The sequence below is a fragment of the Anomaloglossus baeobatrachus genome, chromosome 3 (genome assembly GCF_048569485.1).
Source record: "Anomaloglossus baeobatrachus isolate aAnoBae1 chromosome 3, aAnoBae1.hap1, whole genome shotgun sequence".
Classification (NCBI taxonomy): Eukaryota; Metazoa; Chordata; class Amphibia; order Anura; family Aromobatidae; genus Anomaloglossus; species Anomaloglossus baeobatrachus.
Genome location: NC_134355.1, coordinates 178979840 through 179005652, shown reverse-complemented (window position 1 = coordinate 179005652; position 25813 = coordinate 178979840). Strand labels below are relative to the sequence as shown.

The 25813-nt window shown below is 45.8% G+C and overlaps 1 protein-coding gene across 1 annotated transcript in view; it reads right to left on the bottom strand.

Moving 5' to 3' along the window:
• The window catches only part of KIF26B (kinesin family member 26B), a 585415-nt gene that overhangs the window by 555171 nt on the left and 4431 nt on the right, over positions 1-25813 (bottom strand). Inside the window, exon 2 of the mRNA XM_075339602.1 lies at positions 11931-12332. Coding sequence (XP_075195717.1) covers positions 11931-12332 — 402 coding nt within the window. The remainder of the gene's footprint in view (positions 1-11930; positions 12333-25813) is intronic.

The following is a 25813-nucleotide window of genomic DNA, read 5'->3' as shown; positions in this document are numbered from 1 at the left end:
TGGCACCCTTGAAATTGTTCCAGAAAATGAAGTATTTCACCCAGGAAGTTATTGCACTTACACAGGTTTTGATATACACGTTTCTTTCCTTTGTGTGTATTGGTACAAAACAAAAAAAGACGAATTGGACATGTCACACAAAACTCCAAAATGAGCTGGACAAACTTTGCACCCTCAACTTAATATTTGGTTGCACATCCTTTGGAATAAATAACTGCTATCAATCTCTTCCTATAACCATCAATGAGCTTCTTACATCTCTCAACTGGAATTTTGGACCACTCTTTTGCAAACTGCTCCAGGCGTCTAATATTTGAAAAGTGCCTTCTCAACAGCAATTTTAAGCTCTCTCCACAGGTGTTCAATGGAATTAAGGTCCAAACTCATTGCTGCCACTTCAGAACTCTACAGCGTTTTGTTTCTATCCATTTCTAGGGGCTTCTTGATTTATGTTTGGGGTCACTATCCTGCTGGAAGACCCATGCTCTAGGACGCAAACCCAGCTACAGTGAGCACTACATTGAAACTCAAAACACTTTGGTAATCTTCAGATTTCATGATGCCTTGCACATAGTGAAGGCACCCAGGGCCAGAGGCAGAAAAACAACCCCAAAACATCTTTGAACCTCCACCATATTTGACTGTAGATAATGTGTTCTTTTCTTTGCAGGCCTCATTCAATTTTAACTAAACAGTAGAATAACGTACTTTCCCAAAAAGCTCTATTTTGGTCTCATCTGTCCACAAGATGCTTTCCCAGAAGAATTTTGGCTTACTCATTTTGGCAACTGCAGTCTAGCCTAGGTTTCCTACCATAGCATTTCATTTCATTGAAATGTCAGTGGGTAGTTTGAACTGACACTGATGCACCCTAAGCCTATAGAACAGCTTGAATTTCTTTGGAACTTAATTGGGGCTGCATATCCGCCATCCAGACTATCCTGCATTGCAACCCTTCATCAATTTTTATCTGCCATCCATGTCCAAGAAGGTAAGCTACAGTGCCATGTGTTGTAAACTTTTTGATCATGTTGTGCACTGTGGGCATAGGAGCATGAAGATCACTGGAGATAGACTTGTGCTCTTGAGATTGTAAATATTTTTCAACAATTTTGATTCAAAAGTTCTGAGAATTTTCTTCTTCTCTTTCTGTTCTCCACACACAGACACATGAAGCAAAGATAAAGTCAACCTCTCCCCTTTTTATCTGGTTTCAGGTGTGATTTTCATATTGCCCACACCTGTTCCTTGCCTGGTGTGTTTGAACTGGTGAGTTTGAACGAGCATCATATGCTTGAAACTAAGTTGTTTACCCCCAATTTTGTAAAGGTGTCAACAATTTTATCAGGCTCATTTTGGGGGTTTTGTGTGAAGTTATTATGTCCATTTTTTCCCTTTTTTCACTTTTTTGTGTTGTTCAAATACACATAATGGAAATAAACATGTTTATTACAAAATATGTGTAACTGCAATGATTTTCTGGGAGAAATAGTTCACTTTCTGAAACTATTTCTAGGGTGTCAACACTTTCAGCTATGACTGTATTGATGTGAATATAGCCAGATAAATAGACACTTTTAAAGTTAATTAAAAACATCTTCATCTATGTCCTGCAGCAAATACATTGTAATGTGAGGATTGAAGGTTACATGACCGGGTGTTAATTAAGTGAATCTGCCTGTGGTCCACAGTCCATTACTTCATACTATACTTGATTTTGGAATGTTCATTACATGATACGAATGAGCAGTCATTTAAAGACATTGTGATGTTTAACATACTTGTGAGTTTACTTATCCCTTAATTGCTTATATGTTGCATTCCTTGGAGGAAGTGAGCCTGATCATGTTCCATGCTATCAAGGCAAGCTTAGAAACACAAGCTACGCATTTCAAACCAGAAGGTACAGACATATATCCTACAACATTGTCCAATTTAGGTTAATGGCAATTTGTCATGTGATTTTCTAGTACAATACTAATAGTATCCTGAAATAGGGCTTGGGCAGCCATTTCAGGATCAGTAACTTTTATTGCCGTAACTTCTCCGGTTGTCTTTCTGTAAGTCCCGGAGAATTCAGTGTCACGCACTGGCTAGTCAAGCGTATGTAAATCCAAACTAAATACGCACTGCTCCCCACGCCCATAATCCTGCCCACCTCTCAGCGCCAGCGTCAGTGATAGTAAAAATCTTCACTGTCATTTACTTTCACTACCAATAGATGAGCAAGATCATGGGTGTGAGGAGCAGTGCATATTCAGTTTGGATTTACATATGATTGACTAGCCAACGTGCAACACTGAATTCTTAGGAGATGACAGCAAGACAAGCAGAGAAGCTACAGCAATAAACATTACATATCCTGAAAGGGCTTCCCAAGCTCCATTTCTGGATACCATTAGTAATATTAGTATTGTACTAGAAAATCACCTAACAGATTCCCTGTAAGGTGTCCATAAATATAACAATAACATTTACCAATCTGACTAGTTGCTGCAAATGCATAATGTGGTCTTTTCTGTGGTAACATATGGATGCAAAACCTGGACAAAAATAACCAGGACAGAAGAAGAATCAATGTCTTTGAAATGTGGTGCTGGAGAAGGATGTTATTGATGCCATGAATAAAGCCAGACATGTCACTCGAGGCAAGGATCACCAAGCTACGACTAATTTGGATACATTACACAAAGAGAGCAGTGACAGGAGACGGACATAATGGTCAGAAGAATAGAAGGAACAAGAGGAAGATTATCAACTCAAAGGGCTTGATACAATAACAGTAATGGCAGAGAAGACCCTGGTGGACCTATCTATACTTGTACAAGATCAAGCTTCCTACAGAACGTTCAACCATCAGGTCGCAATAAATTGTGCCATATATAACCAGATTTTCTTTCCAAATACACTCCTGTGGTATAATGGTTCTGTAAAGACAAGGTACTTATCTAAAGAAAGAAACGTTCTATAAAACTGCAACATCACATTGGTCAATCAAAGGATGTGGATGGCTCAACTTCTAAAATATAACAGTACCCTCCTACTATGTGCTCACATGATCTAGAAGAACCAGTTGTCATCTGAAACTACTAGAGGACAGCTTGCTTACTTCAAGGGTCAGGTTTTTTTTATCAAATTAATTATCAAATGATGTACAATATTAGCTTTTATTGATTATATGACTTATGCATGTTATGCGCAAAGTTTTTATCTCTGGATTTCTCTTCCACTATTCTCATAGAAAATCATTTAAAAAAATACAAAAATATTTGAGAGAAAAACTAGCCTCATTAAGACTGTTTACTTGCTCCCATAAGGAAGCTAATTTATATGGGAGAGGGCACTTTTCCTAATAAACTTAATTTGCATAATTTCATACTTGAAGTTGGTCCAGATGCTCTCCAAAATTCTGGGACCCCTAAGAAAATCCCTGCTGTTGTTATACGAGTCCTACATACTGATTTGCTAGTAATTACATTAGCCATTAGCATGCTGCCCCTACACTCGAAATATGCCACATTTTTTAACTTACGCCAAACAAAATGTGCAACATATGGGGTCTCGTTAAGCAACAGGATGTATATGAGTTAGTAAATGAGCTTCACTTATATGGAAAAAATATTTATTAATTCTTATCCTTTTTCTATGGTATGATGATCTTTGTATATCATTAAACTTCAAAATGACTGAGGAATGGCTTGAACATGTCTATCGTATGCTGGCCAGAAAATGCTATTTCTACTCAATGTTGCTATTTCTTCTGCTAAATTAATAATGTGAAGGTCTGCATATTTATGTTCTATGCTATCACATGCAGCCATGGTCTTATCCAAAGAACATTCCACATACAATATATTTCATGGCAGTTTCCCTTTAAATAGATTTTCGAATAAAGATTGTAACTATGGCAACTCCACACACCACTGATTAACCCATTAACTGCAGAGCTATCCACATGCTGAGCTCTTGTGTTCTGCCAGTCATCTAACTTCAACTGAACAATAACATTGATATTGTAACCAGGGAGGCAGAACCAAACTGGACTGGACCTACTGAAAAGCCTCCCGGTAGAGCAAGGAGGAGTATGTTGTACCATGAATATTACAGGCACAGGGAAATGGATGGAGCTTGTCCATTCACAACTGACCCGAGATGTCCTTGGGTTATACATTGCTTTCCTTGGAGCATTTACACATATTCCAATACTGTTAGAATGTAGCTGATGAATCCTACATATATCGAGAAAATGGGCCAAATTCAAATCCTGGAAAAGAGTGAAGATTTAATAAGAAACACACGGAGAGAAAAGTTCATCTCCATCCAAAAAACTGTGAGACGCCAATATTGCCCGTAGACTCATCCCTTCACTCGTAGGCATTCTTTACCAGTGCTGCCCTCCATTTTTGAGATCCATACAGGAAAGCGTACCATCCTTGGTGAGCAGTTTTTTAAGATACTAAACAAAATACAATTTTTAGGAGCAAAAACTGGGATTACTTGTACTAGTTCTTTGAAAAGGGGTAATAAATATGTAAAAGTAGACTTGAGAAGTTCAGTATTTGGGCAAAGCACATTTTTTGCTGACTGTGAACACCAAGATGTTTGCCCAAATGCAAAGTAACTACTGCATGTGAGCTGGAGAAAGCCGATCTGTGTTCATGGGGTTGTCCAGGGCTTATCCACAGGAAGCAAACAGGAAATAAGGTGCAGTTCTCAGCCACTAAGCAATGTATAAAGCTGTGCACCGTTCCATACATCGCTTAGTTCTGGTTGCTGCTGGAGCAGCTTTTAGCTGGTCGCTGAGATTGCTGGGAGTCGGACCCCCACGACCTATAGATTACTGATCCTAACCATAGGTCATAGATTGTAAAGTCTTGGACAACCCCTTTTAGTTTATGCTAAGTTCATACCCGTGGATCAATTGCAGATCCAATCAGAAATACTAGATAAGAAAAGAATATCACAATGAATGGGCACCACCACTTTCTTAACGACTACAGTATTTTACCAGAATAAACATAGTATTCTCCATTATGATATCAATATTGATAATTTATCATTAATTCTCAAAATTAAAAGGAATTACTATGATTATTAAGGGGTTAATTCACACCTCCCAACCGTACAGATTCAGCGGGACAGTCCTGAACTGGGGAAGATGTCCTGTCAGGTCAGGGCTATGTCCCAACTTCAGCTCTTCAGCTCAGCAATGTCTTCTGTGTGCGAGTAAGACGCTGCTGTGACTATTCAATTCCTTCTCCACCTCTGGACCTTGGGGGAGCGGCCGTCATCTATCTGTGTTTTTTTTTGCATTAATTAATTACTCTTTGATTACTCAGAATTTGAAATCACAGTCTACCTATCATGCAAGATGGTGTGAGTTTGACTCCTGGGGAGGACCTTACCATAATATATCCCAGGTATAGATATAAAATAAGATTTTCTTTTTAAAAAAATACACTTTATTATATAGTAAATGGGTTGTCCAGGCTTGGCACAAAATCTACAAGCACTCTATGGGACTACAGACTGCTAAATCGTTCACCTTCATAATGGCTATTGAATTGTAAATTAACCTTATATCTGCAGGTAAATAATAGCATTATTAGACCTGACCAATTCCCTTTAAGAAGACTACTGGTGCACTGCCCCTTTCCCTTCATATTATATTGGCTACCCTGATTTATAGAAACAGAATCTGCTTTTTTTTAGAAGTAGTGTCACATTTCCCACAGGTTGTGTTTGATACTGAGGCTGTGTCTGGTGCTGTGTCTGTGTCTGGTACTGAGACTGCGCTGTATTCCCTTAGAAGGAGATATGTTGAAAGTAAAGCAAACCTTTTTTCTCTTCCTGAAGAGCCTCTTTAGATTTGCTTGGCCAGCCTATATACTTTTATTTGGGTAGTCCCCTATCAGTCAATGTTTGCAATTGCCACTTTTCTGTTATTTTTTTTTTATCAGGGTTTAGTCACTTTGTAATTGTTGGCATATTTTTCACTATTTACCTTAATGAAACCTGACTACAGATTAAATGTATTGTAATATTCTTATTATGAGTAATTTATCCATTATTTAATTGAGTTAATCTGTAGTAAAATGTTGTGCTCTTTACAAAATTACCTGATGTATATTTGTGTTTTGCATGGTGGGGGGTGGGGGTAATTATAATGACGGGCATTAAAGTATTTCAATTTTGCACCATTAAGGTAATCACTGGGTAATGTGAATTTGCCACCCGCTCAATGTAAGGTTCCCCTAACAATTGCTGCTGAAGTCGTTTAGAATCACAGGTTGATATTCTTGGTTAAAAGGGAATCTGTCAGTAGGATCAACCCTCCTCAGCCATCTATATGGACATGTAGGTCATAGGAAGCTGAATCAAATGATACCTTGATATCAGTGATCTGCTGTCTTATATCAGAGAAATCCTTGTTATTCTTAATATGCAATCTAATTGTTAAGATCAATGGGTTGGACACAAATCTCCCTGAGAATTTCTCTCTGGAGCTTATTTTAAATGAAAGGGGGAGTTACCAATGTGAGACATGTAATGACTGACAGTTAGAGATCTTAATAGCTCATTACCATATTAAGAAAAAGTGGATTTCTCTGAAACAAAACAGCAGATATCAAGGTTTCATTTTATTCAATTTTTTACGACCTGCATACCTATATAGACATCTTAGGAGGGTTGATCCTACTAATAGATTCCCTTTAAGGAAACAGGTCATTGATTGAATGACATCTTTCTCTTGCAAACATAATAAATGGAATAATATGTCAGCTTTTGTCCAAATCATCTCAGAAAAAAGCCAAGCTATGACATGTTGTCAGACTAATCTGTGGGCCAGTGTGACCCTAAAATAAAAGTATCAGTCGCAGCATGTAAAGCACCCTTAAGAGTAGGAGTCCAATGGTGTTAGGATCACTCATGCACATTAGATTTTGTTGAGAGAAGATAGCAACATAAAGAAAAATATATCAATATCTCTAAAGGAATCCTGGCAGACGGTGGATGTAATGTTTTGGATATTAAACATTGTGTCTCTGTGCATCAATAGTGGCTTTTACATGTTGTTCGTTTTCCTGTACCTTTAACTTGATGTGATTGATGGTCATAAAGCAACTGACGACTGTTCAAAACAAGACAAACTCGAGCTCACTTATGACTTATCAGTTAACTCATTCTGCAGTCAGCAACATTGTAACACAGAGACTAGAGAAGAAAAACGGTGCAAAATGTTTAATGAAACCCAATTGCAAAAATGATTTTTAGCTCGAGATAAATGCAATTAAGTAAAGAAAAATGATTGACCCAAGGAAAATATTAACATAACTAGAAGGTGGCCCGATTCTACGCATCGGGTATTCTAGAATTTACGTATTGTGTAGTTCATGTATGATTTTTGTTATATATATATATATATATATATATGTTGTTGTGTGTAGTTACCAAGTGTTTGTGTAGGGCGCTGTACATGTTCTGGATGTTGTCTGGGTGTGATGGGGGGTGAGAGGGGTGTTGTTTGTGTGTTGTGTTGTTTGTGGAGCGCTGTGTGTCTGTAGCGTTGTGTGTGTGTTGCGCGGTTTGTGTGTGTGTGGTGTGTTTTGGGGGGAGGTATGTTTTGTGCAATGTGTGTGTTGTGCGGTATGTGCGTATATTTGTGTGTGCAGCGTTGTCTGTGTGTGTGGGTGTCTGTGTAGGGCAGTTGTTTGTGGTTCCCAGTGTGTGTGTGTGGTGTGTTGTGCAGTGCGCGCGCGCGTGTGTGTGTGTGTTGGGTAGAGGTGTGCACTTCCCATCGTGCTCCATCCCCCATGCAGCGCACTCCCCATCGTGCTCCATCCCCCATGCTGCGCACCCCCCATCGTGCTCCATCTCCCATCCTGCGCACTCCCAAACGTGCTCCATCCGCCATGCTGCGCACTCCCAAACGTGCTCCATCCGCCATGCTGCGCACTCCCAAACGCGCTCCATCCGCCATACTCCGCACTCCCCATCGTGCTCCATCCCCCATGCAGCGCACTCCACATCGTGCTCCATCCCCTATGCTGCGCACCCCCCATCGTGCTCCATCTCCCATGCTGCGCACTCCCAAACGTGCTCCATCCACCATGCTGCGCACTCCCAAACGTGGTCCATCCGCCATGCTGCGCACTCCCAAACGTGCTCCATCCGCCATACTCCGCACTCCCCATCGTGCTGCATCCCCCATGCTGCGCACTCCCAAACGTGCTCCATCCGCAATGCTGCGCACTCCCAAACGTGCTCCAGCCGCCATGCTGCGCACTCCCAAACGTGCTCCATCCGCCATGCTGCGCACTCCCAAACGTGCTCCATCCGCCATGCTGCGCACTCCCAAACGTGCTCCATCCGCCATGCTGCGCACTCCCAAACGTGCTCCATCCGCCATGCTGCGCACTCCCAAACGTGCTCCATCCGCCATGCTGCGCACTCCCAAACGTGCTCCATCCGCCATGCTGCGCACTCCCAAACGTGCTCCATCCGCCATGCTGCGCACTCCCAAACGTGCTCCATCCGCCATGCTGCGCACTCCCAAACGTGCTCCATCCGCCATGCTGCGCCAGCATCAGCCTCTCTGTCCCCAGCATCAGCTTCTCTGTCCCCAGCATCAGCCTCTCTGTCCCCAGCATCAGCCTCTCTGTCCCCAGCATCAGCCTCTCTGTCCCCAGCATCAGCTTCTCTGTCCCCAGCATCAGCCTCTCTGTCCCCAGCATCAGCCTCTCTGTCCCCAGCATCAGTATCTCTGTCTCCAGCATCAGCCTCTCTGTCTCCAGCATCAGCCTCTCTGTCTCCAGCATCAGCCTCTCTGTCTCCAGCATCAGCCTCTCTGTCCCCAGCATCAGCCTCTCTGTCCCCAGCATCAGCCTCTCTGTCCCCAGCATCAGCCTCTCTGTCCCCAGCATCAGCCTCTCTGTCCCCAGCATCAGCCTCTCTGTCCCCAGCATCAGCCTCTCTGTCTCCAGCATCAGCCTCTCTGTCCCCAGCATCAGCCTCTCTGTCCCCAGCATCAGCCTCTCTGTCTCCAGCATCAGCCTCTCTGTCCCCAGCATCAGCCTCTCTGTCCCCAGCATCAGCCTCTCTGTCTCCAGCATCAGCCTCTCTGTCCCCAGCATCAGCCTCTCTGTCTCCAGCATCAGCCTCTCTGTCCCCAGCATCAGCCTCTCTGTCTCCAGCATCAGCCTCTCTGTCCCCAGCATCAGCCTCTTTGTCCCCAGCATCAGCCTCTGTCTACAGCATCAGCCTCTCTGTCTCCAGCATCAGCCTCTCTGTCTCCAGCATCAGCCTCTCTGTCCCCAGCATCAGCCTCTCTGTCCCCAGCATCAGCCTCTCTGTCCCCAGCATCAGCCTCTCTGTCTCCAGCATCAGCCTCTGTCTCCAGCATCAGCCTCTCTGTCCCCAGCATCAGCCTCTCTGTCCCCAGCATCAGCCTCTCTGTCTCCAGCATCAGCCTCTCTGTCTCCAGCATCAGCCTCTCTGTCTCCAGCATCAGCCTCTCTGTCCCCAGCATCAGCCTCTCTGTCTCCAGCATCAGCCTCTCTGTCTCCAGCATCAGCCTCTCTGTCTCCAGCATCAGCCTCTCTGTCTCCAGCATCAGCCTCTCCGTCTCCAGCATCAGCCTCACCATCCCAGCCTTCCCCAGGATCAGCCTCTCTCCTCCCAGCCTCCTCCAGCACGCCGTGCTCCTCTGCCGACACTCACAGATACGATCGCATACACTCACACCCACACACACACACACACACACACACACACACACACACCTGATCGCATACACTCACACACACCTGATCGCATACACTCACGCACACACACACTGACGATATTGCACATACGCGCTCATACTCACAACATCCGGAGATACCACATGCTTCTGGCCATGTGATCCTCCGGCAGGTCCTGGAAGCTCACAGCACAGTATCGAGGCCGAGAAGCAAGCGATATCTCCGGATGCTGTGAGTATGTGGATGCGATGTGATGTATGTGTGATGTGTGTGTGTGTGAGAGTGAGTGTGAGCCGGTGTACACTGGTAACTATGATACACATCGGGTAACTAAGGGACCTTAGTTACCCGATGTGTATAATGGTTACCAGCGTTCACGGGCTCCGTCAAGATCCCAGCATCGCAAGGTTATGTCTGGCGCTGCTGGGATCCTGACGGAGCCGGTGTAGAAGCAAGCGATATCCCAGGATGTTGTGAGTGTGTGGATGTGATGTGTGAGGTGTGTGTGAGAGTGAGTGTGATCTGATGTGTGTGTGTGTACTCACCTGGGAGTCGGAGCTACGTGTCAGTTGGACCAGAACGAGCGTGCATTGCGTGAGGGGGGCGGGGCCTGCAGAGAGCTGGGGCGAGAGGCCAATCCGTGTGGGGGGGCGGGGCCATGGCGAGCCAGCGGCCAATCAGCTTTGTGTCACCGTAAGGACACAATGTCACCGGAAGGACACAATTTTGAAGCATGACAGACAGACAGACAGAATAAGGCAATTATATATATAGATTGTAAAATTCACTACTAACAATAATTACATTATCTATCCATTCCTCCAGAGCAATCACAAACGTTTCAAGTTCTTTGTGAAATGCGATTTCTATCCGCCCATAACACAGATTTATAGGTTAACAGTAAAAACATGTCCTTAGTAAAATCGAGCAATATCATAGCACTTCAAAGAATGTTTTCAGATTTATAGGCTGAAATCATTTGAGACGCCGGACTCCCCACAACATCTTGGAAGACGTCCAGACTATTTCTATCAGTCAGTCTCCAATATTTTAGATTTTAATTCACTTATTGTGACTTAAAGACTGAAGAGATTCTTAAATTATAAGTGACTCGCTAAGTAGACGATGATATCTCTACAAATGAGATGCATTCAATGTTTTCACTAGTTTTGAAATAATTATTAATCACAACATTTCGCTATGCTTTTTGCACCTTTTTTGCAAATGATCTAAGCTGCTTGAAAAATTGATAAAAAAATTCCATCAGCTTCTCAAGCCGGGAACTGAAGTAATAACATAAAGTCATAGTAGAGCCTACAAAAACCTAGGGCATTGTTCACATCATGTTGATGGCCTCTGTTTCAATTTTGTGCTAGGAAAATCTCAAAAGTGTGCACCACTGAGAAATGCCAGAAAGTGGCATCAATCTCTCATAGACTCCAATGTTAGCTTTATCAATGTGTACCAACCTCATGGAGGCCACAAAGACCTTCTTTTGTTCTCTGTCGGGTTAATAAAATGCTATTGATATGGTTAGCATGTATCTCATGCACTTTGGTATCAGTATCAGTGTTAGGCCTCCTTCACATGTCTGTGTTTCCGGTATGTGTGACGTCCGTTTTCATACGTACCAGAGACATGGACACATGTAGACCCATTAAAAGCAATGTGTCTGTGCACACCTGTGTGCCAATATGCTCCACACAGCTACATGTCCGTTTTTCTCCAGCAGCGCGGGTGTCACACGGACCGCACACTGATGTGATCCGTGTGACATCAGTGTGACCGGAGAAAACAAGTGTCTTTGAAATAAAATGATTTCTATACTCGCCTGTCTCCAGCCCTGCTGTCTTCAGCGCTGCTGTCACTTGCTTCCGCTCATTATGCCCATGAATATTCACTGCACCACAAACCCAGAAACAGCAGCAGCGCCGGGAACAGGCGAGTATAGAAGTACATGCTGTCCATGTGCTATGCGGATGTCACACATAGAGCACAAGGACAGCACACGCTGAACACACACATGGACACGCACACATATACGTACCTACACCACAGACCGTGCAAAACGTGTGTTTTGCATGGATATGGGAAAGAGGCCTTAGACTAATTAAAATGTATATAAGCCCTACACAGCTGGCATTATCTGACGTTATTTTATTTTTTTTGCAATAGCTCGGCTCTTACCTTACTGGAGTGTGGTCCAGGCAGCAGAAGTTTTAGGGCTTGCCGTTTCAGTTCTACCAAACGTGCATTACAGTTTTCACACCACACACCCCTGTCTGATCCAGGAGAAGATCCACCTCCACTCCCAGAACCTGGAGATCCTGTACCAAATCCTGGGGAGCCTCCTAAAGATCCTGGGGAGCTGTTGCCAATCCCAGGAGATGCAGGTCCTGGGGAACCAGACAAAGAGCCAGGAGAAGATGTGCCAGAGCCCGGAGAAGGTGTTCCAGAAGAGCCTGGTATGGACCCTGCACCTTCGGGTGCAGGCCTGCTTCCAGCACGGGATTCCTCGTAGGCTTTCCTATACCAGCTTTCTGGAGAGAAGGGTGCTGTTGTTTTCGTAGGGGAGCAGGCCTCATTGACCTACAAGAAAAAAGCACATAGTGCAATGTGTGAAAAATGTGTCAAAATTAAGTATAGTTTGTTTTCAGTAGAGTATAATGTTATGATTTCAGCATTATTTCTTAGGCAGAAATCTGCAGCAGATAAAGCATTGATTTTATCAAAATTGCAGCAAGTTTCCCAGTAAAGCCTGCTTTACATGTTACGATTTCACATACGATATCGTACGCGATCGTAACCGCCCCCATCGTATGTGCGGCACGTTCAATTTGTTGAATGTGCCGCACAAACGATTAACCCCCGTCACACATACTTACCCGTCCATACGACCTCGATGTGGGCGCCGAACGTCCACTTCCTGGAGTGGGAGTGACGTTCGACGTCACAGCGACGTCGCGCGGCAGCCGGCCAATAGAAGCGGAGGGGCGGAGATGAGCGGGACATTTAACATTCCGCCCACCTCCTTCCTTCCGCATTGCCGGCGGGAGCCGCAGGACGCAGGTAAGATCTGTTCATCGTTCCCGGGGTGTTACACACTGCAATGTGTGCTACCCCGGGTACGATGAACAATCTGACGTTCAATTTTTAGGAATTGAACGAAGTGCATGCAATGAACGTTTTAACGTTCAATCGCAATCGCACGTACCTCTCACACGCTACAATGTACCTTACGATGCCGGATGTGCGTCACTTACGACGTGACCCTGCCGACACATCGTAAGATATATTGTAGCGTGTAAAGCGGGCTTAAGTGGCACATCACTGGAATGAATGTCTCTCCTGTACATTTTTTTTGCTTTCAAATGAGGGCGCAAAAACCTGGAGACAAATTCTCATTATGGCCAGCGTCACACTTGCGTATGAAAAATCGGTCCGATTCTCATGCCGGAGAGTAGGAAGATTTTTTCTCACTTTTCATCCGTATGCTGTCCGTGTGACATCCTTTTTTTCTCGCACCCATAGACTTTGGAGAGTCCTGAACAAGAAACTCTGTCCCTCAGTCCGATTTGGATTGAGAAAAGAAAAGCAGATCGGAGCTGCGTCATTGATTAACATTGGTCCGAGTGCAATGCAAGATTTTCTCACATTGCACTCGTATGAGTCAATCGCAAGTCTGATGCCGGCCTAATGCTTACTATACTGGTTAGTACATGTGTATGATCCTACACCAGGAGCCAGGTATCAGCAATAAAGTGGGGTGTTACCTGTGTGACGCCCTGGACAAGCCAGGGGTCACAGGTAATGACATCACCACACCCTACACCCCGGTTAGGCACATCAAAGCTAGACCCAAAAATCCTTGTTGCCTTCCTCCAGGGGCTGATGTTCACACCAGGGGGTGGGCCAGGTGGTTGGCCCCGCCCACCGAGGAGATCACAGTCCTGGAGGCGGGCAAAGAGAGCAGATTAGTTTTGGACGTGAGAGTGTGAGGAGTAAAGTGGTAGTGGAGCAACTATCTGAGAGCGGCCGGGTGTGTGCCCCGGACAGAGACAGCAAGGTTAGCAGACGGCGGTGACCGTCTGCAGGAGTGGCCTATCGGAGTTGCCGTAAGGACCGCGGACGGGCGGTGGCCCGGCGGTACCGGACCGGTACACAAGGAGAAGCCAGCACCATTGGCAGGGGCCTTTCGGATCCCGGCAAGGCTTGGAGTCGCCGTGAATTTGCCAAATCCGTCAGTGAAGGGAACCTCCGGGTTTCCAAGCAACTAAGTCCCGATTGAAGGCAACAGTCCAACCATATGAGAGAGACACCGCCACCGCCAAGGCACCAGTTTCTCAGGGCCAGCGCCTGCGGGCAAAGAGGGGCTCCTCCGGCCCATATCCAAGCCGGGGAGCAGGTTACCGGTGGGAACCCATTGGAACCAACAGAAGTACTAGGTGCAGGGAAAGAGACAGTCACCGTTAACTACCGGGGAAAAGCAACAGCAGCCGTCCGTGGGAACCGTCTTTCCAGCCGTGTGTTTTACCGAGAACTGTGTCATCGTCTCAGGCTGAGTGAGTACCACCGTGCCGTGCGGCACAGCGCTGCCCCCGCGACCCTGCCCCTCACCAGGCCCCGCAACTGGCCTGCCAACACCCATCCTCAACCCCATCACTGGGCCCCGGGACAACCAACCCCTACCCACGGAGGGGAGAACTAACAACTCAGCTGCTCCCTGTCACCGCTCCCGGGATCCCCATACAGAGCAGCGGTGGTGTTACCAAAAATCACCACAACCGTGGGTGGCGTCACGGACAATAACCAAATCCCCACCACCAATCCACCCCCTTTCACTCACGGGCGAGGAGCGCCGCTCGAGTCCCCGGGATCCGGCACACCGCTCGAGCCACCACCGAGCAGCAGCAGCCACAGCAGCAGCGGCAGCCGGACCCGAGCAGTGGGAGAGCGCGGCGTCCCCTCCTCCGCCCGCGACAACTTGGCGTCACGAACAGGATCTTACCGCTCTGCCGTCTGGTAGAGGTGCGCCTTGTTACCGCCGGAGGTGTTTGGCCGAAAAATTTCAGAAGCCGCCATCTTTGGCGCGGAAAGTTCCCGCTCGAGCGTCTTCTTGAGTAGTGGAGGCGCGAAGGCCAAGACCCCGCCCCGATAGAGGAGGAGCCGGAAAGAGGCTAAGGGGGACGAAATGGAGGCCAGTCGCATGTGAGCGCGGCTATGGAAGCAGGGACGCCAGGACCCTGCGGCCATTTACTGGTTCCTGGAAGAGGCCGCTGCTAAGGATGCTGAGTCCGACCGACAACACCGTGGTCCCCGCGTCTGGCAACGCAGCGTGAGTGGAAGTCCGGACCGTCCAGCTAAGCAGCCGTCTGCAGGTCCGCATGCAGCTCCTCCTGGAGGAGTGGGAGGCCGACATGGCGGAAGTGGTGGCGGCCATACGGAGACGCGAGGTGGAGGGAGTTTTGGAAGGGAGGGTAAGTGAACCACACCCCTGTACCCCTAGTGGGTCGGTCATCGCGGCTGAGGGACCCGGTCCATACCCGCTCGCCCTGCTACCTCCCCCGCTACCCGTGTTGGCTGCTGCTGCCCCGCCACTAGGCCCGCTACCACCACCACCGGTAGCGGTACCCTGCCAATCCGCCCTGGCGGACCGACCTGCAGCAGAAGCTCATGACCGCCCTGATCCGCTTCCATGGAAGAAGCCGAAGGCTGAGGCTGTCAGCAAAGATGCACCGGAGGCACGGCGGGGATGCAGCTGCCAGGAGGCAGAGCAGGCCATGTCACAGCGGGGTCCCTCATTACTGAAGGTGCCGGTCGTAGCCGACACGGAGGGACTCTGGCTGGGTCTGTCCCTCGCACACGCTGAACCGGAGCAAGCAAAAAGTGCTCCATACTGGGAGTGGCGGCACCGGCAGTTCCGCAGAGAGATCGATGCCCGAGAGGGGTGTAGAACGGATGTGCATGCCCGCATGAATATGGAGGAAGATCATCCGCAGTGAGCTATCATCGGGGTCCACAGCGGTGCACCATGTGAAGGTGGCACTAGAGCCCAGCGATTGAGAATGGACTGTTAAGCAGTAAAAGTCGGCGGCCCTCCGCCTAAAAGTTGTCCCCGTTGGGACCACCAGAGTGCTGTTCACCGTTTGAAAAGTTTGAAAATGAATAATTGCTGGAAAGTTACCTGATTGACAAGCCTTGATTTGAAACCAGTCGTTGCCGGCACCGTTGTCCCCGTGGGGACCGTTACAAAGCTGCATAAAGAACTCTTTATGAACATGCCTGAAAACTTGCAAGGCAACCACAAACTTGTGGCCTGTAGATAATGTGTTGTCGCAGCTTCCAACCGTTGCCGCCTCCGGAGAGGCAGATTGGAGGAAGGGCCCGCAGTGGAGCAGGCTGGGGCCCAGCCACCACAGGAACCAGTGGCAATCCTCTGGGGGTTTCAGGGGTTCCCCATGGACGTGGGTCCCCTGAAAAGGACAGAACCCGCTCGGGCAATTTGTGCAGGACTGGGGTCAAGGGGTGCTGCCTGTTGCTTAGGGGCAGCATCAGGGCCAGGTTGCTTGGGTGGGAGAGAGCGGAAGCCGTAACCGTTTGAAACCGTTTAAGTAAGAGTACCTCCCGATGTGGGAAGATGTTATTTTAATTGTATGTCTGTCACCGTTTTACATTTTTATATTTTTACAGTTAAAAAGAAAAATAAAACCGGTGTTGGACGGGCAGCCCGCGTACGGTCTGCATTTTGCTAAGGGGGAATGTGACGCCCTGGACAAGCCAGGGGTCACAGGTAATGACATCACCACACCCTACACCCCGGTTAGGCACATCAAAGCTAGACCCAAAAATCCTTGTTGCCTTCCTCCAGGGGCTGATGTTCACACCAGGGGGTGGGCCAGGCGGTTGGCCCTGCCCACCAAGGAGATCACAGTCCTGGAGGCGGGAAAAGAGAGCAGATTAGTTTTGGACGTGAGAGTGTGAGGAGTAAAGTGGTAGTGGAGCAACTATCTGAGAGCGGCCGGGTGTGTGCCCCGGACAGAGACAGCAAGGTTAGCAGACGGCGGTGACCGTCTGCAGGAGTGGCTTATCGGAGTTGCCGTGAGGACCGTGGACGGGCGGTGGCCCGGCGGTACCGGACCGGTACACAAGGAGAAGCCAGCACCATTGGCAGGAGCCTTTCGGATCCCGGCAAGGCTTGGAGTCGCCGTGAATTTGCCAAATCCGTCAGTGAAGGGAACCTCCGGGTTTCCAAGCAACTAAGTCCCGATTGAAGGCAACAGTCCAACCGTATGAGAGAGACACCGCCACCGCCAAGGCACCAGTTTCTCAGGGCCAGCGCCTGCGGGCAAAGAGGGGCTCCTCCGGCCCATATCCAAGCCGGGGAGCGGGTTACCGGTGGGAACCCATTGGAACCAACAGAAGTACTAGGTGCAGGGAAAGAGACAGTCACCGTTAACTACCGGGGAAAAGCAACAGCAGCCGTCCGTGGGAACCGTCTTTCCAGCCGTGTGTTTTACCGAGAACTGTGTCATCGTCTCAGGCTGAGTGAGTACCACCGTGCCGTGCGGCACAGCGCTGCCCCCGCAACCCTGCACCTCACCAGGCCCCGCAACTGGCCTGCCAACACCCATCCTCAACCCCATCACTGGGTCCCGGGACAACCAACCCCTACCCACGGAGGGGAGAACTAACAACTCAGCTGCTCCCTGTCACCGCTCCAGGGATCCCCATACAGAGCAGCGGTGGTGTAACCAAAAATCACCACAACCGTGGGTGGCGTCACGGACAATACCCAAATCCCCACCACCAATCCACCCCCTTTCACTCACGGGCGAGGAGCGCCGCTCGAGTCCCCGGGATCCGGCACACCGCTCGAGCCACCACTGAGCAGCAGCAGCCGCAGCAGCAGCGGCAGCCGGACCCGAACAGTGGGAGAGCGCGGCGTCCCCTCCTCCGCCCGCGACACCTGCATTACTTATGTAACTAATTCAAATGCATTGTCACCCCTTTCTATTTAGCTTGAGCATGAACCTACTTAAAGGGGTTGTCAACTACTTTTACATTGATGGCCTATCCTTAGGAAAGGTCATCAATGTCTGATCATCTGGGGTCTGACACCTGCGCTGATCAACTATTCTCGGTGCTGCCGCCGGCAACCAGAAATGCTCAGTTCTGGTACTTCCCATTAAAATCAAGAGGGGGTAGATGTGTAGTACCCAGCTGCTATCAGAAGACGGAGCAGCAACCGCAACAACTGATTCTTGTAGTTTTGATAAAATCACTGGTTACTCAGCAGTAGATTATCAATAGAGGACTACTTGGCCTGTTGCCAGGTAGTGCAGCATATCCATGAGCTCTGTACAATTGCTAGAACTGTAGCAGAGATAACAGTGATTTTATGAAAATGACAGCAAACAGCTCAGTAAGTGACACATTGCTGGAATCAGGGTCTCTGTTTCTACATCATGCTGCCTCAGATGTAAACATAGCAACAAAAAGAGGAAAATATCCTCCAAAAATTTAAGTATTACTTACAGCAAGATGGACTGCAGTGTGTACATCGCCCTGGCCAAAAACTAGTACTCTAGCAGGATACAGCTAAACCCCCACTAAAGTGGAAGCGTCACAGGTGCAGGAGGAGCAAATCACACATACACCTCCATGGAATGGAGGAGGGTGATTGCTAGATGATAAAACTGCACACTAGTGGCTTGCATAGAGCGCTGTTCAGATATGCAGATAACACAGTCACAAACCCGCAGCCTATTAGGTGACGCCCTTCTATTAGATCAGGCGGGCTGCCAAGCCGTACTCCACTGTATATCATGCACGGACAGACACTCTACAATGCAAGGCCCAACAGAAGGGGGCCTGGCTGTATCCTATCCAAAAAAATAAATATGAGGTTTTTGTTGGTATTTATGGCCATAAAAACGTAAGCCTACAACCCGCGTCACGGAACCTCATGCTTGTAGGTCCCTACACTAAATATAAACATAGCAACAAAAAGAGGAAAATATCCTCCAAAAATTAGGTGTTATATTTAGTGTGTAGGCACGCCTAGACTAAATTTTCCAACCATATATATTAATAGGTTGATTGGCACAGTGATATATTGAACCCGGCTGGGGGATATCACTGGTCTTTCTGCTATATGATTGGTCTAGGTCTATTGTATTGTTCATTGTATTTGGCTGCTTGTTGACTATTTTGTCTATGTATAACCTATAGGAATTGTATGTACTTTTTATAAAAAAAAAATTTTGTACAATAAAGAATTGATATTTTAGAAAGTGATTTTTTTCTGTGAAATATTGGTTAGTTAGTTCACTTTAAACCATTCCTTTCTGTGAATAAACTAATTCCACAGCGCTTTACATACATTGGCAACACTGTCCCCATCAGGGCTCGCAATCTACATTCCCTATCAGTATGTCTTTGGAGTGTGGGAGGAAATCCACACAAACACAGAGAGAACATACAAACTCCTTGCAGATGTTGTCCTTGGTGGGATTTGAACCAAGGACCCCAGCGCTGCAAGACTGCAGTGCTAACCACTGAGCCACCACTATGCACCTCATGGATAGCAGGTTTATGTCTAATAACTGGGGCAGAGATGGTAGCAGGATGTATTAATTAATAACTCTCCAAAAGGCATCTCGAGCCTCCAGCCTCCTGTGAAGTAAATCCTGTAAATCCAGTTTCTGATAGAAAATGATGAGAATATTTTTTGATTATGCCTGTGTAATAGTACCAAGTAAATACTCCTACACGAGAAAATACAATTATTGGCAACTAATACAACTGTGGAAATTACCTGACATTTCCTACCATTAGTAACCGAACATCAATTATTTTTCTATATTTGCTAGGAACCTTGAGCGGGAAAAAAATGTGGTTCTTTGGAGATCAGGAAAGAAAACTTGCTCTGATTGCTTTATAGTGTCCTGGCAAATCATGGAAGCCCCCCCGCTGACGTCACGCTGTAACAAGACTGGCTCTTCAAACAAACAGCAATCAGAGGCCTCCATGCTCTTTCATGTGCTCGGCTGCTGTGAGCAGCTACATATGGTTCTTACTGGTCTTCAAAAGGTCTCAGCTTCTAATGAGAACTGAAGGCTGCAATACAGAATGATATATTGCTGACGTACTGACTAATAAAGAAACACTGCTTCTTAAAGAAAGCTTATGGATCTCAAGCTGCACTTGTGATAGGTCCTGCATAACCAAATAATTCCGACATTATCACACCTTCCTTAGTGTGGTTTTGCATAGTCCCTTCCTGTACTGCTGTCAGGCTCTGTCAGGTGCCCTATGTCTTGCTCTGTCAGGTGCCCTATGTCTTGCTCTGTCAGGTGCCTTATATCTTGCTCTGTCATGTGCCCTATGTCTTGCTCTGTCAGGTGCTCTATGTCTTGCTCTGTAAGGAGCTCTATGTCTTGCTCTGTCAGGTGCCTTATATCTTGCTCTGTCAGGTGCCCTATGTATTGCTCTGTCAGGTGCTCTATGTCTTGCTCTGTCAGGTGCCCTATATCTTGCTCTGTCAGGTGCTCTATGTCTTGCTCTGTCAGGTGCTCTATGTGCTGCTCTGTCAGGTGCCCTATGTCTTGCTCTGTCAGGTGCGCTATGTCTTACTCTGTCAGGTACTCTATGTCTTGCTCTGTCAGGTGCCCTATGTCTTGCTCTGTCAGGTGCCCTATGTCTTGCTCTGTCAGGTGCGCTATGTCTTACTCTGTCAGGTACTCTATGTCTTGCTCTGTCAGGTGCCCTATGTCTTGCTCTGTCAGGTGCCCTATGTCTTGCTCTGTCAAGTGCTCTATGGCTTGTACAATCAGGTGCTCTATGTCTTGCTCTGTCAGGTGCCCTATGTCTTGCTCTGTCAGGTGCCCTATGTTTTGCCCTATGTCTGGAATCAATGCCTCCAGGTAAGAAAACCTCCTTACATACAGAATCTGATGTAGCATGGTGTTGTTTTCTGATTTTTACTTATATGGGCTCTATATCTTATGACTCTGTATTTGGAGGATGCACAGAGCCTAAATAATGCATGACCCAGAAGCAATGATCACATGCAGAACCTAATCCACCATGGATCTTCAGTGACACCTTTATCACAAATAGTGGCTGCTGATCAGAATTTCCACTGCAATGGCCTAAATGCAGAATTGTGCATGAATTATCTCCAACAGAGTTCAATGGAGCTAATCAGTGTCTTTTTAGTGTAAGATCCACATGAACAATGAATATGCCCCAAAAGAAAAAATCCATGGTGTAGTTGTTATTCCTGATTTTTTTTTTCCAGAGTATGTAAATAGGGCATAAAAAATACATTTGTGTACATTGCCTGTGATTCCATGTAAAATTAGGAATCCTTCATGTCTGAACATGGCTGTACAGTCTGGTGGTGTGAGAATGAGTCATATGTATACTTCACATATTACGGTAGCAGCTTTTCGGCTTTCATCCTGGCAAAAATCATCTCGGCAGTAATTTGTGGCTACAGTATTGTGTTTCCCGACCTGTAAAGGTTCGTTCACACTGGCCAATCCATGTTCATAAACAAGTGCCAAAAACAAAAAAGCCAAGCAATTGTCATGTAATAGCCAATTTAGATAGGCAAACTGCACGTCCTATGCGCACAGAACAATCATTTTGTGCATATAGCCTATCATTGTTCTCAGCAAGCTTAAAGGGGTTGTCCACTACTGAGCAACCCTTGATTAACTACTTCAGTGCCCCAGATGGGATAAAAACAATCAATACCTCCCATAGTGGCGCAGTTCCTGCAATGTTGGCACTGCCATTCTTAGGTCATGTGACATAACATTATTATTAGGGATGATCGAATACCTCAAATATCCCGCTACGCCCATATTCGCCGAATAGGTCGCCGCTATTCGACTATTTGTGAATATTCGATGCGCAATGTAAGTCTATGGGAAACTTGAATAGTTGCCGAATAGCAACTATTTGGGCTTCCCATAGACTTACATTGCACATCGAATATTCGCATAGCGGCGACCTATTCGTCGAATATTCACGAAGCCGAATATTTGTGATATTCGATCATCCCTAATTATTATGTCACATGACTTTGATGGCCAATCACTACTGGACAGCCCCTTTTAAAACCATTTCACCCGATAAACAAGTGTTTAGCTCATTTGTGGGGTGATCGGCAGCCTCTTTACACTGAAAAATGAATGGGAATGAGCCTTCCTATGAACCCTCGCTCCCAATACTCCTGCAGTATAAATGCATTTTTATCATTTTATCAATAAACGACCTCTTGACCTTTTTTAACCCTATTTGGGGGCTAAAAGATATGTCTTCATTGTGCTATTATGATCTGAGCAGTCAAGTGTCGGGGCTTGTCATAGTTGGAGCTAATCCGCTCACTGTAATTATACTGTGCAGAATAATTATACTGTGAAAATGATTCTGTAAAGAATTGGGAATGCATAATATTTGTATGGAACCGTCTCTGACAATGGCCATTATTTATATAACAAAGCGATAAGACTGGATACAGGTACAGGGTATATTGGGAGGATTCTATCAAAGGAAAGGAAGCTAATATAACTTTATTATTGGAGTCCCTCTCTTTAAAAGTGGGATTGGTACCAATATTTTACTGGCAGTAAAGTCAGGAAGGTTTCTGTGACTAACACATTACGACCCATTGACTAACACTAATGGTTTAACATCACCTTTACTCATTATCACGATGCAGTGAGCAGATTAGAAGAAAGGATCAGAAATGGATCCTTCAGAAGGGAAATCTACTTATGCCTTTAGGATTTGGATATTGTTACTTTATTGCAATAGCACTGCATCATGAAATATTGGCCTTCAGGGCAACTGAGGAGTTCATATGTTATAATGTTACCCGGCAGGAGTGGGTAGAGCTACTCAGGGGTGGACATACCATTGGTGCAGCCCCAGGGGCCCGAGGGCTAAGGGGGCCCATTTCCACTTCCAAAGCAGGTGAAAGTTTGCAATTTTATGAGCTCTTGGGCTACAAAGGGCCAATATATTGTTCTTGCACAGGGGCCCTTTGTTGCCTGTGTAGTGGACCTACTGTTTGTATGGTAGTCTATATTCTGACAATGTAATGCTCTAAAACTTTCCGGAATTCCTGACAGCAACCTTATTTCCAGGTTTTACGCCACACGCCACTGGTTGGACTGCTGCCAATTGAAAGGGCTATTTATAGCCTTCATTACACACACACGCCATTAGAATCTTCCTCCCTGAAGAAGCGTGTAACCCCTAGCGAAACGCGCGTTGGTTGTCCTCTGATCCTGTTTGGGGGTCCTTGATGGCCTAAGAGTTTTCACTAATAGCACTTTTCTGCACTTGCACTTTAGGTAAATATGGTCTCCTTATTTGATATACTGCATATATGTCTCTATAACTTGTTCCCAGTACGACATCTGTAATATGGGATTTTTTCCCCTATACTTACTATATTGGTACTCCTCTTCCTCTTTAGAAGGTTTTTGGGTGTTGTTGTTTGCTGTATTTATATGATACACCATTATTCTGCATTTAAATTGTATATCATATACTATTTGGAAACCTGTTTTCCTACTATTGGTTCATCAGCTCCCCCCTTCCACTCTCCTATGGTTGTTTTTAGATCTTTTTACCTCATGTCTGTTTGTGAATTTCTAATAAAATTGTCTATATTTTGCACAAATTACTCTGTTTTCTTTTATTCTTAAAATGCTCTAAAACTGTAGCAATGTTCTGAATTTCATTGTGGTTCATGGTGTTGAAGCTTCCTTGTCATTTCCCACAAAATCTGCAGAAAAGGATAGTCATTCCTGCACTTTGTACAATAACTGTTCCGATTCTCTTGCTCTGTAAAATTACACTTTTTAACTGGCCAGTTCTACTACAACAGTATAAAGGAGAGAAGCTCCGCGTCACCGATAAAGTAGGTGCTCTAGGGTAAAAAATAGCACATGAGAAAAGAGTAACCCCGGCACACTACAACTCCCAGACAAAAGGCAAAATGCAAAAAGTTGTATACAATATTTTTATTAACACAATAGTTCCTTGAATGCTTTTTTTCAGAAAAAATGAATATGGTCCAACAAACTGGACGTTTCGGCCACAGGCCTTCGTCAACATGGACTATTATCATGCACAATCAAATGTATGCGAATATTCGGTAAGGGACTAGGAATTATGGAAATGAGTAGATTCTCATATGTTTATCACTGTGTCAATTCGCATACCCATAATTGGAACGGTATATACGTCAAGGGTATTCGATGCTAGTACATCGATTCTATACTGTGTGTAGCATTAGAATGGTGCTACAGAATAAGACCTATATGTATGGTGCCAAAGAGGGAAGGGGCAGCATGTATCTGGTCACAAAACACAGGGGAATAACCATAAGCTGGTACTCAATTGAATCCTATCTCCACCTGGAGAGAACTGCTAAAAAGCAGTGAAGCAGGAAACTTGTAGTAGCTGATGCACACTCTTGCATGTGCTGTGTCAGTGTAGTCATTCTATGTCCTCAGGCAGTAGGGGAAAACTGAAGCCGGTAGAACCGGAGGTGCAATTGCCCGGACCAAACCGCAGCTGGACGTGTGTTCTGTAACAAGTCACCTGCACAGTCTCACCGAATATTCGCATACATTTGATTGTGCATGATAATAGTCCATGTTGACGAAGGCCTGTGGCCGAAACGTCCAGTTTGTTGGACCATATTCATTTTTTCTGAAAAAAAGCATTCAAGGAACTATTGTGTTAATAAAAATATTGTATACAACTTTTTGCATTTTGCCTTTTGTCTGGGAGTTGTAGTGTGCCGGGGTTACTCTTTTCTCATCTACTACAACAGTATTCTGCCAGCACTATAGATACTGGAGCTACCATTCCCTTACTTCCCAATGCATTAATATCTGCCTTGAAATGAAAGCATGACTGTCTGTTCTGCTTGTATAGAGTGTTACAGTCAAGAGAACAGGGTCAGATAGACAAAATCCACCACTACTTCCAGCAATTCATCTGGATACTTAAGCCTCTTTTTATGTTATGAGGCAGTGCAACTTCCAGCTTAGAATTTTCTTGGTTACTCTAATACTTCAGACAGGTTTCCATTGTGAAGGGGTTATTATGGATCGCAGAGGGCCATGGTTATTCAATTCTAAGCACTGGTTGTTTCCAGCAACTGCCATCGTGATGGTGTATCAATATTTGCTGTAGGTAAACCCATCAAAATTGCAAATTTATTCTGTGATTATCATGGTAAAAATGATAGAGTTGGGGGGGCATGAGAGTGGTAAGACCCCTGGAAGAAAGGGCTGCAATTTCATGTACAAATATATAACCCTATTGCAATCACATGTTTTCTGGGCTGTCGTATTACAGAGGTGATGCTCAGAAATGATTTTGGTTCTCTATGCAGCTGAACAGAGCCTCCTCTACGGTATGGCTAGAAATGATTAGATTGTACCTCGGTTGTGATCTGCTTAGGTAAGACAGTATAAAGACAAAGGAAATGGAGCAGTGAACGGGGGTGATCCATTAGTGCAGCATTGGTCTGGATCACAATCTCTGTGCCATAGTGGATACACATCTTTTGTGGCTTGGATGTGATGTGATTACAGATTGGCACATTTTAAGTATTTATTTAATGGTACCCAACAAAGATCTATGCGGATCGTAAGAGTTTCAGCTGCCAACATGTGCATTTTATGTTCTTGCCTCCATCTCATAGCCATCTGTATTCTGGTGGAGTAATGATACACTTATCAGACCGACATGAATCTTCTGAGATAGTCTCACTGCATTCTTCAGTCATATCGCCATGTGCTGTTTGTCCGGGGCTATACTCTTCAATTTTCATATGATCACTTCCATAACCCCCTTTAATCCTTGCAATTTAGCTTTCAACCCAAGCTCCGATTCATCAAGAGCAGAGATCCTGCAGGAAAAACCGAGCTCCTCCTCAATGCAGATCATATTCCTCAGATATCCAAACTGTGTAATGTACATGAACTGGAGATGAATGCCCTCCTGTGCCAGGGATGCCTGGAATAAACCGG